We start from the raw sequence: 12651 nt of genomic DNA, 5'->3' as shown, positions 1-12651 counted from the left end.
CTGGATTGCCCCTGCCCCCGAGAGCCCACATCCAGTCCATCAGCAGACTGGGTCAGCCCCACCGCCAGGAGACGCCTTGAGTCCGCGCACACCGCTCCGCTCATCTCTGCCCCTCCCCTTCCGAGCCCGCAGCCCCTCCCCCCGACTGTGCAAGAGACGCCCTCCTGCCCCGCCCCTCACGGCCCTTCCGGAGATCGGCAGCCGGGCCAGCGTTTCAAAAAGAGCCCCTTCCCAGCCTTTGGTATCTCTAGCTGCCAGAGTTTTATACAAATGACTTGCTTTCTTCCCCCCTAGAAAACGTATCAGAAGTCAAAAGAACAACTGGAAGCCGAATTGAAAATGGACTACGAGAGTTATTTGGAACTGGAAAAGGACATCCTCATCCATCTTGGTCTAATCAAAGTGAAAGAGACAATGTCATACATGGAAATGATATAGAAAAACTTTCTCTAGGGGTGTTTTGAGGGCTTTGTGGGACTTTTCTTTACTCATCATTTTTTATGTAAGGTGAACTAGCAAAACTAAACATGAAAAAGGTTTACTTACACATATCAAGCTTTTATTTCACTGCTATTAAAACTTTTGAATTAAACAATAAGATCTGTTTCCATTTTTTGGACTGAATATGTACTAAACTTTATACTGAATATAAAAGCTATTGATAATGAAATTTTCATTTTCCTGTAATAATACAGAGCTTCAGACATCCACCCTCAGTCCTCAACTGACATCCATTCCGAGCCCCTAATCCCAGACAGAAGTGGAGCTCAAGCTTTGCTCCTAATTATCAGGTTGCTTTTGGTTGCCTCACCAAAAAGTGCTCCCACTGGGCCACTGCACAGATCGTCAGGCCATGTGCTCAGCAAAATATTAGCAGATGGAATCCAGAAATATACGCATAGAAATGGATAACACGTGAAGATCATGTTGGATTTATCCAGGAAATATAAGGTAAATTTAACAGTAGAAAATAAATCGATGTTTGATTAAAGGAGGGAATTTATGATACCAAAATAATGCAGAAAAACATTCACTAAAATTCAACATCCACTCATGATAAAACAATAAATTCTTTGCAATTACAAAAAGAAGGAAACTTCCTTAATCGGATGCAGGGTATCTAAAACAATCCTACAACAAACGTTATACTTAATGGTGAAAAGCTGAAAGTTTTCCTCAGAAGCGTGGAACGAGATGGTGCCCACTGTCATGTCTTCTAGTCAATGTTGTACTGAAGGTTTAACCAGTGTGGGCACAAAAAGGAAACAGCGTATGAAACAGAGTTGTGAAAGAGCTTGATGTATCTCAATAACAGATTCAACGTCACAGGAAAGTGACTAGCGTGAGAGGTGGGTTGCGGGGAGAGTGGCAGGAGATGAGACTGGAGAAGCAGCTTGGAGCCAGATGGTGAAGGCTCCCGTAAACCAAACTAAAGAAGCTGGATTAGAGCTTGCAGATAATGGGGAATTAATGGAAGGGCTAAGCAGGAAGGTGACACGATCAGCTTTATACTCAGGAAGATAAGGAATGGATTAGAGTGGGAGAGTCTCAAGGCAGGAAATCCTATTAGGAGACAGTTGTAATAGTTCAAGGTAAAAGATTAGGGCACCCTGTCCTGAAGCTTAATGTGAAAATAAAAATGAAAGGCTGATTGGGTGGGGAAGGGAAGACAAAGGATAATGCCAAGGTTTATAAGTTAAGTTGCTAGAGGAGGTAAAATGTGGTCCAGTGGCTAAGACTCCACGCTCCCAGTGGAGGGGGCCCAGGTTCGATCCCTGGTCAGGGAACTAGAGCCCACATGCCGCAACTAAGACTTCACATGCCATAACTGAAGATCCTGCACGCAGCAAAGAAGATCCCGTGTGCCGCAACTAAGACGCGGCGCAGCCAAATAAATAAGTATTAAAAAAAAAAAAAAGGTATGTACACAAAAGTCAGGTAGGTAGTAGCACTTAACCATCTGTGTGCCTTTGGACAGATGACGTATAGCTGTGAAACATTCCCCGTCTATGGAGTCAGGTTGAGAGTATTTACCTTGTAACATTTTATAAGGGCAAATGAGCACCTGCATGTAAGGTGGTGGTGCCCCGCACATGTCACTGTCATTACTGGAATGTCCCAGGGCTCATCCTTGTATTTGAACTTTTTTTTCTTTCCTTTTTTTTTTTAAATCCACACCTATGGCTTAGGTGAATCCATCCAGTCTCACAGCTTTATATACTACCTCTATCCCTGGCCTGGACTTTTCCCGTAAAATCAAGCACTGTCTATTCATATGAGTACTTAATGTCTCTCCTTGGGTGTATAATATGCATCTCATATTTAAACACGTCCAAAATTGAGTGCCTGAATTTCCCTCCAAAACCCATGCTTCCTGCAGTCCTCCCAATCACCTTGCTTCTAGTTGCTTGGGCAAAAACCTTGATGTCATCCTTCATTTCTCTCTTTCTCTCACAATCCATGCCCAATCTGTGAGCAAATTCTGTTGACTACATCTTCAAAATACACCCAGAACCTGATCATGTCTCTCCTTCCTTACTGTTACCACCATGGTCCAAGCCGCCATCATCGCCAGCTGGGATTTTCACAGTGGCCTGATGGTTCGCCCTTCAGTCTCTCTCAACAGCAGCCAGAGGCTGTGATTCTGCTCAGAGCTCCTCCTCGGCTTCCCAGCTCACTAGGAGTAGGAGTAGGAGCCAAAAGCTTTCCTGGACCTGCAAGCCCTCGTGTGGTCAGGCTCTCTATTGTCACTCTGGTGTCATCTCTCCTTCTCCTCCCCTCATCACACCACCCATCATGCCAGACTCCTATGCACCCAACACGCCAGGCATGTTCCTGTCCCAGGGCATTTGTGCTTGCTGGTCTGTGCTTTCTCCAGCAATTTTCCCTGTTTTATTTTCACGTGTTCCCTCAAAGGTAAAGAGAAAAAATGTTTTGAGTACCTGCTATGTACCAGGCTCTATAATTTTTTTGATTTATTTATTTTTATTGAAGTATATAGTTAAACAGAGTGTTCAGGGTAGGTCATACTGGGAAGGTGACATTGGAGCAAAGACCTGAAGAAGGTCAGGGGGTTTGCCCTGTCGTCTTCTAGGAGAAGCATGTTTCCTAACCCAGCCCCCCACCTCCCAACCCCAGCCGACTTCTGCTTCGGTCTCCTGGACAGAGGTGTGGCCACTTCTTAGTGCAAAAGAAGGTGGGACTACAGAGAACAGGAGTTACCTGGGGCTGGTGCATTGTTGTCTCAAACAAAAGCGAGGTTTTCTTAGCATAGAAGATAATGAATAAGCATCTCCCTTAGGGTTATCAAGTAAAGAACTTAGCATGGTCTGGCATATAGCAAGCAGTAAATATGTTTTGCTACTATTTTATCTAATTTATAAATACAATATTATTATAATATTCTTGCTATAGAAACTAACCATAGGGTTCATCTTGCCTATGATAGCAGTTATTATCAGTTGAGTGTGATATTTTTATTGTGTGTTTATAACCTCAGTTTTTCCAGGTCTCGTCATCTCACCAGCCTATGGCCCCCAATGGGGTCACATAGCCATAGCCCACGTTTCATGGGATCTTGCCCCACCTGCTTAACAGGTATCTCATCCTTCTGCAAAGCCCCTCCAGGTGTGTCCTGTAGTCCCAGGCATGAAGGTACAGTCATATGTTTAAAAACAAGCCCACAACCACAAGGCACTCAAGACTCCCTTTTCCCAATGTGCTAGAGATGCTAATGACCTGTGACATGGAGGAAGGTTCTGGGTCAGTGCCTCTGTGTTAGTTAAGTTCCAGCAAGAAGCGAACACCAAGGCAGGACTAGATGTGCAAGAGATTTACTGGGAGACTGAGCAGGAGATGCCAGGGAGAGCCCTCAGACCTCGATGCAGGTCTGGTACCCATGGAAGGAGAGAGGGGAGGAAAGAGAACCGGGTAGGGTGAGTCTCAGACCACCCAGCACGCTCACTGAGGCTTTGGAATTTGGGCACACTCACTGTGCTGCCTCCTCCTTCCCTGGGATGAGTTCTCTCCAAGGCTCTTCAGCTCCTCCACAAATGCCTTTTTCTCTGGCTCGGATCCTCCATTTGGCAGACAAGGTCTGCTGAATCCCAGCAGAGAACACAGTTGAGACTCAAGCTGGGAAGCTCTGGTTGAAAGTGTAGGAATATTGGGTGTGAATGAAAACAGAGTTTGGTGTTGTGTCTTCTTTCAATTCCCACGGCTCTAGCCCTTTCCCCTACTGCGCTGTGGGTCAACCCAGTCTTCTTTGTCTGCACTTAGGTCTTTTGGTCTGGTGTACAGTATAGTGAAAAGAAAGGGGTCTTGCGATCCTAGCAGAACTGAGTGCTAATCCCAGCTTCTTCACCCTAAGCGAGCTGTTCTGTCCCCCAGGTCTTGGTTACATTATCTGTAAAATGGGGATAATAATCATACCTACTTCCTACAACAAAAGTGTATGTAAAACATCTGGCATATAGTTGGTGCTCAATAAATGGTGCCTCTTTTTCTTGCTTGGTCTCAGGTGTACACACTCACACACCAGAGAAACCATAGTGTTTCCTCTTTGTCCTATGTAATAATCTCTCATTTTCACATTTTTGTTATTATTATCATTATTATTATTATTTTACTTTTTGGCCGCACAGCGCAGCATGTGGGATCTTAGTTCCCTTACCAGGGATCGATCCCTTGCCCCCTGCAGTGGAAGTGCAGAGTCTTAACCACTGGACCACAGGGAAGTCCCCATTTTTGTTATTATTAACCATAATGAGAATGTCTCTCACTCCCAAATATGACCTAAGCGGGGGCTCTGCACATCTCGTTTAATATTAGCCTATGATCATTTTAGCACGAGACATGTTAGACATAGTATTTAAAATCTGAATGGTAGCTTTCTTTTTTGTAGAACTAAAATGCTTATGGCTATTCTGAAAATTAATCATTCTAATAAGACTTGATTTATTTAGCCTAAATTTAATTATCATTCAGCTGTACAAACTGCTTTTTACCCACAAGAAACGTTGCATAATTAAACCAGTGTATTTTCAGGCCCTCAGATAAACACATTGTGTGTGTGTGCTTTGGAGGAAAAGGCCATTGACTCTAGCACACGTTGGCCCCGGCACACTTCCACAGCCTCGCTAATCCACCACTGTAAATAATTAACAGCTCCCTGTGCCCTGCACCCCAGAGCCTGCTTGGGGTAGCTTCTCTGCACCCAGTTGCTAGGCTGCCATTGCCAGGTCAGATACTATGTGACTGACCAAGGCCCCCGCGACGGAAATGAAATATCTCAGTGAAGGGCAAATTAAACCCTGTGTGATGAATTCACTCCTTCCATGGCTGGTGAACTGTTTGAGGGTCACAGGCTCATGTAAAACAACTTCGCACCATCAGAGTAGAATCCCAAACATCAAAGAAACCAGCCATGGAAATCTACTGGGCAATTGATGGTTTAAAAAAATTGTGTAATTGCTTCCAAATGCTTTCTTGTTCACAAATATGACACTAAAAATATATGCAGCGAGTATGGTAAATAATATAGGTTGTGTTTCTCTGCAATAATGCCAACATTCTAAACTTAAAAGGACAGAAAATAAGGTTTCTCTAAGTCACCTGTACATGTGATATTCTAGACTGTTTTTATACTTTTATTAAAGAGGAGAAGGAAAGAAGATATGAAATAGATTTCATATTCTTCCCTGTCAACTAAAGATACATCTTCCAGTCCTTTTAAGAAGCCATATTTTTAAGAAGAATAATTCTCTTTTAAAAAACCACTCTAAAAAAAGAAAACAACTCTAAATCGAATCTAATATATGGCAGGTGTCTGCTTTATTTCAGCCTGAATAAACAAGCTAAATTAACCACTGAAACTGATAATAATTTTTCACTTTTAATGAAGTTTCTTGACTGTATGGATCTAAATATAACAAATTAAAAAAAAAAAAAAAAGAATACATTATCTCAATTATCCAGAAACCTAACCAGTAATTAGAACTTCAGTGTGTTCTAGTTTGGCAATGAACACTTTTGACAACAAAACACAAGAAAAATGTCTTATTATTAGGGATTTTTTATTAGCGACCAATTTCAAGGTCCATCCAAGTATCAGTAGGATTCAGACAGTCATGTCTGCCGGACGGAACAATAATTTCTTTTTTTTTAATATATATTTTTAAAATTTATTCTATTTTTTTGGCTTCGTCGGGTCTTAGTTGTGGCATGCGGGATCATCGTTGAGGCATGAGGGATCTTCCGCTGCGGCGCACCGGCTCTTCGCGCGGGCTTCTCCCTAGCTGTGGCGTGCCGGTTTTCTCTCTCTAGTTGTGGCACGCAGGCTCCAGAGTGCGTGGAATCTGTAGTTTGCGGCACGCGGGCTCTCTAGTTGAGGTGCGTGAGATCAGTTGTTGTGGCGTGCGGGCTTAGCTGCCCGCCCCTCCACCCCCATGTGGGAACATAGTTCCCCGACCAGGGATCAAACCCGCATCGCCTGCATTGGAAGGCGGATTCTTTACCACTGGACCACCAGGGAAGTCCCCTGAACAATCATTTCTGATGGTCATTAGTACAGAGACAGCCAAGTAGAGTTTAAGCTCAGCCGCTCTCAACCTTTGTAATGTTGGGCAAATAACCTTTCTGATCCTCCATTTCTTCATCTAGTAAATAAGGATAATAATTCCCACTGCACAGAATTATCATGAAGATTATAGTCAGATAAAACATATGAAAGTTCCTTGTAAAATCTAATTGCTTTAAACATAAATATGTACAATAATAATAATAATAATAATAGATGGTGAACTATTTCAGAATTGTAAGGTGATTTTTTGAATCATCAAAGCAAGTTTACTTATGTTTACTGTAATATATTTTTATTACATTATAATTCCTGATAGTGTTTAATTAATATTCAGCTAACCAAGATGTTCCATTCTCTTACCCCACCAAATATAAACAATTTATCTGTATTAGTAGCCAATTGATTTGGTTTAAAAATTAAATGGGTCTTAAAGTCTGAAACTTAGGGGAAAATTAGACATCATCTTAGGAAAGAGAGCTACCTGTTTAAGAGGTCAGAAGGCATTTTGTATGTCCCTCTCAACCCCATCCACGTCAACCAGAGAACCATGTCGCCAATCACTCAATTGCATGGGTTTTATTTTTTGAGACAATCAGAATTTTCTTTGTCTGCCCTTCTCCAGCCTCAAGAGTGAGCAAACCCCAGAAAAACACCTGGGCTCTAACTAGGGAGCCCTGGTGATGCCGCTGTGCATCCAGAGGGGTCTAGTCCCCGGAAATGACACACTGTAGACAGAGTTTGAAACAAATAGATTCTGCACCAGTTCATTATGAGAATCTTAATTGATTCATAGTCATCTGGGCAAGGAGGGGGTGACAGACACCACCAGTGCTTGTCAAACATCCACATGCACCTTTGTATTTTCCAGCTTCCTTTGCAGTTAGGTTGGGGCTATGACTGAATTCTGGGCAACAGGATGTGGGTAGAAATGGTAGAAGCCACTTCCAGGCTTTGCTTTAACTCGTCTCATGAAATCCTCTGACTGTACCTTCCCCTGTTACGTGTTTCAGATGCCATATTTATAAAATAGAGAAAAGTCTCTCAACCTGTTTCGGACTTCCCACAGGCAGGAAATAAACCTTTATTGTATTAAACCACCAAGACATCAGGGTTTATTTGTTACCCCTTCATAGCCTAGCCCATCCTGATGAAGTCAGATGAATGAGAGGACAGTCTCATTAGAACACATGTGCATAACTGTTAGTTGGAAATCAGGAATTGGACTTAAATCTGTGCACATTTAATAAGACACTAGGAAAATTTTAAAAGCCATAACTAAAGATATCAAAAGAAAAAAACTTTCTTAAATTGGAAATTACCTGTGTCTATGGGTTGAAAGAGTACACTATATTCCAAGCGAAGTCCAACTTATTCAGTAAGTGGGTGAATTGGGATTTACATATTACTCCAAATCTCATGTTTTAAATACTCAACACTAAAGCCAAAGTGGTCATTTAAAAATCAAATCTGAACCCCATCACTTCCCCCACTTAAAACCTTTCAATGGCTGGCCCTCATTGGCTTCAGGATAGGGTCTAAGTTCTTTGCCTGCTTATGACACAGCCTGCTTGCTTTTTAAATCTTACCGGTTTGCCTTCCCTCACTTCCCCTCCAGACATTGCAATCCATGCTGTTCTCCACAAGTGCTGTGCTCTCTCTTACCTCTGCTTCCTGGAAAATGCTATTCCCCTTCCATGGATAAAAAGCTACCAAGAATTCAAAAATGCTCTAAAATGAATTAGTATCTAATGCAGCAGAATAGTACCTACACACCTTTTAAAAATAATAATTCATGTGTAGTCCTTCCATGGAAAAATGAACAGTGCTCACAAGAACTTGTTTTAGAGACTAAAAAAGGAATTGACAATGTGATATTAATAGTTTTCAAAGTTACAAAGTAAGAGAAGTATCTGGATCAGAATCAGGGCTTTGGAGTCAGAGAGGATTCTGAGCCACTTACAAGCTTTAGAGATTTAACCATGACAAGCTTCTGCTGTGGCTGAATGAATTCTCAAAAATGGCTGCAGCAATATTTCTGGTCCCACAAGCTCTTTAAAACCCTTGCCACACCCCCATCAAAAGATAGACTCTATTTCCCCTCCCCTTGAAATTGGGTGGGGCTTTGTGGTTGCCTCAAAGAATAGAGTGCAGCAGAAATGATACTGCATGACTTCTGAGGCCAGGTCATACAGGGGAACACGGATATAGCTTCCATCTGGCCCACTCTCACTGGACACTCGCTCTTAGAACCCAGCCACCATGTTGTGAGGAAGTCCAGGCTACGTGGAGAAGGCACATGTAGGTGTTCTAGTCAACAACCCCAGGTAAAGTTTCACCCAAAGGCCAGCGTCAACCACCATGCATGTGAATGAATGAGACTTCAGATGATTCCAGCCCTGAGCCAACGAGCTACCCCAGCTGATGCTGCGTGGAAGAGAGAGGAGTTATCCCTGCCAAGATCTGCCAGAGACCAGATTTTTGAGCAAAGTAAACGCTGTCATTATGTTAAGCTGTTAAGTTTTGGTGTGGTTTGTTACGTAGCTACAGATAACTGGAAAAACCACCTTATATGGCTCTTGTGATGATTAAATGAGATAGAACATTAAAAAATTCCTAGTACAGTGTCCAAAACATAGTAGATCCTCAATAATGTTAGTTTCCTATAATGTGTCAATAATTATGGAAATTATTTCAAAATAGTATATTTATTTATTTATATCCCTACTTTGTTCAAGGAAGGGTTATAAGAAGCATAGTATATAGTGTCTCTGCTTTTAATACATATAATCTAGTAAGACTATTAACTATATACTCAAATGACTACAATAGAAAACAGAATGAAATAAGTGCTATGCACCTTAAAATTTGATAAAGGTCCTTAATAAATATCAAACTATAAGTAGTACAAACCTCTGGTGAGTAGGATTACTTTTAAGCAAGTAAAGAGGGGAAAGAGGTGCATAAAAGAATATTCTTTCAACTGCATACTCCTCTGTATCGTTGGAATTACTACAGGAAACATGCATTTCTTTACTTATTATCCTCCTTTTACTGAAGTGTTACAAACAGTAGAGTGCACAAATTGTAAGCATGCAGCTGACTTAGTTTTTAGTTGTGTATACTCCCGTGTAAGCATGTAACAATTACCCAAGCATGCATTAGTTCAATAAGAATTTTTTTTGAAAAATTATTTGCAACACAAACTAGACAGTGGATCAGTACCTCTAAAACACAAATAACTTATAAATTCATAAGAAAACAATGTCTAAGTAGAAAATTGGCAATTTATAAATGTAGAAATACAAATGGCCCAAAAACAAATAAAAGAAGTACATTTTTTTTGAATTTTGTTTTTAAATGTAAAAATTTTGTTTTTAAATGTACTTCTTTGCCTGTACATTGGTTAGGAAAGAAAGATTAATAATTCCCAGTATTGGTGAAGTTTTAGAGAAAGCAGCACAGCAGAGGAGTGGAAAGCAGTTTGACAGGATGTATTTTTAAATGACTTCCATTTACAATTGCTCTCTAATGTGGAGATCTCTATGCCGAAAATTACAAAGTACTGATTAAATAAATCAAAGAAGACAAATAGACACTTACGTTTATAAATTGGAAGACCCTGCATAGTAAAGATGTCAGTTCTCCCCCAAATGATATACAGATTTAATGCAATTCCTATCAAAATTCCAGCTAGCTTCTTTGTAGACATAGACAAGCTTATTCTAAAGTTTATATCATAAGGGAAAGACTCTGGGATAGTGTATTAATTATACTTTTAACTTCTGTAAATTGATGCTTTGACATCTACAAAATGGCTACCAGTTGTTCCCAGGTAAACCCTGGTCCACCCCAAAATATCTGGAGGTTTGAGATAGCTCCGAACAATAGGCTCTAACAGTCACAGTGAACACAAATTTTGCAGGGTGCCACTTTCAAATGCACTTAGCCAGTCCTAAGCCAGCCTACCCCATCTCACCCACTCCTCCAGCAGGAATCACAATAAAGGCTCTTGCCCACGGGTCTCTCCTCACCTCACAACCTACCCCAGTGCTTCCCCTGAGCGGCCTTGCGTGGTAGCTGCATCCCCCAGCCTCGCCCCTCACCCCCCGAACTGTGAGCATAACAGCCGTGAAACTCTGCTTTTTCTCTCTTGATCTGTGTCTGCCCTCACCGTACCTCACCCAAGCTAATATGGTTAAAACAGCTAGCCCAGACAATTTTGTAAAAGAAGAAGAAAGTGGAGGAACCACTCTTCTCGGTGTTGAGATGATGTATAACTATATTTATCGACCAGGAAAGATACACAGAATATGATACTGAGTTAAAAAATACGTTATAGAACAGTACATACATGGTCCCATTTTTGTAAGATGTCATATATGTCACTACATAAATATTACATGGGCTCTGAGTTGTCTGAAAGTATAGTCACCGACGTGTAACCAATCCATTTTTTGGATGTTCAGAGTTCTGATGATTTTTACTTTCGTCTTTGTACTTTTCATATTGTCTGAATTTTTAAAAACAAACTGTTCTTATAAAAAAGAAACAAAGCCAGCTTTTAAAAAATTTATTAGCTTTAAACAAATATCATGCAAGAATAAAAGATATTAGACTTTTCTGATGACTTTGAATATTTTATTTTGTAGTATCAAAACTCTTGCTCAAGCAAATATGCCTTAGAAAGGAATGAAGACCTGCAAGCATTTGCAAAACAGCATTCTAAGCTTGGACATGCCCAGGTTGCTTTATTTTTGCCACCAACTAGCCCGAAGAACCCAAGCCTAGAGCAGGGGTTCTCAGCCTGGCTTGCATGTGAAAATGACCTGCGGTGACTATAAAAGGACAGATGCTCAGGCAGGGTTAAGAATCACTGGTCAAAAGCAGCAGACATAGGAGAACAAGCAATCACAGGAAGGCATCTATTCTAGCTGCTTCTGAGGAAGCTCCTTCTGAATTTAGGCCTGAAGAGTTAGGCAGGTGAAGGTGAGCTGGGATGGAGGAGCTAAACAGGGTTTCTCAACCTTGGCACTGTTGTCATTTGGGGTTGAATAATTCCTTGCTGTGAGGGGCTGTCATCTGTATTATGGGAGGTTTGGCAGTATCCCTGGCCTCTACTCACTAGATGCAAATAACATTTCTTCAGTTGTGACAACAAAAATGTCTCCAGTTATTGCAACTGTCCCTGTGGGGGAAGTGCAGGCAAAACTGGCACCTCTCATCCCAAGAACTACTGGGCTAGAAGGGAAGCAGGGAGTTCTCTGGAGCGGGAACTTCACTGCAGCGATGTAGGACCGAAGTCAAGCAACGCCCCAGCAGCTTGGTGCAGGGAGAGTGGGGACGGGGAAGGCAAGAAGCAGGTGAGTTTAGGAGGTAAGGGACCCACTACCTGTGCCATAAAACGCCATGATAAACTCATATTTTCATCACATTTTCAACATACAATTTTGCTCTGAAGTCTGCAAAACATTCATTGAAAGAAAAACAGCTAACCAAAACAAGTAACAAATTTTAAAAAATAGCAAAAATTAATCGCAAAAGACTGCGAAGTAGACTTCTGTGTTAGTTTCCTAACAAATTACCACAAACTTAGCAGCTTAGAGCAATAGAAATTTGTTCTTTTACGGTTCTAGAGGCCAGAAGTCCGAACTGGGTCTCGCAGGACGGCTTTCTTCTGGAGGCAGTGGAGACCCTGCTCCTTGCTCCTCCTCCTCCTGGCATCCCTCCTTCACAGCTCGTCACTCGTCTCCGCTTCCACCTTCACTGCCCTTCGCCTCTTCTGTGGTCAGACCTCCCTTGGCCTTTTATAAGGACACTTGTGTTTAGATTTAGGGCGCATCTGGATAATCCAGGGACATCTCCCCATCCCAAATCTTTCTCAGGGGTGGAACAGGAGACGAGGAGAAGTGGGTGAGCATTCCGCTTTAATGAAGACAGCTAATCTTCATTAATGGCTACATGGCTAATCTCCTTGAATCCATTATACCCATCACTCGAGATTTTTTGAAGCAAAGGGACATTTTTTAAGAGGTCTGTATCACTTGAGTATTTTATAACGGGCCTTTATGATT

General features: G+C 41.6%; 1 protein-coding gene across 1 annotated transcript in view; it reads left to right on the top strand.

Annotated features, from left to right (window-relative positions):
• DNAI3 (dynein axonemal intermediate chain 3) overlaps window positions 1-438 on the top strand; it is a 95772-nt gene extending 95334 nt beyond the window's left edge. The window contains exon 23 of the mRNA XM_061186388.1: window positions 295-438. Within this exon, the coding sequence (XP_061042371.1) occupies window positions 295-438 (144 nt within the window). The remainder of the gene's footprint in view (window positions 1-294) is intronic.
• Window positions 439-12651: the final 12213 nt, after the last annotated feature.

The sequence above is a fragment of the Eubalaena glacialis genome, chromosome 3, assembly GCF_028564815.1.
Source record: "Eubalaena glacialis isolate mEubGla1 chromosome 3, mEubGla1.1.hap2.+ XY, whole genome shotgun sequence".
Taxonomy (NCBI): domain Eukaryota; kingdom Metazoa; phylum Chordata; class Mammalia; order Artiodactyla; family Balaenidae; genus Eubalaena; species Eubalaena glacialis.
This window is presented reverse-complemented; position numbering and strand designations above follow the sequence as displayed.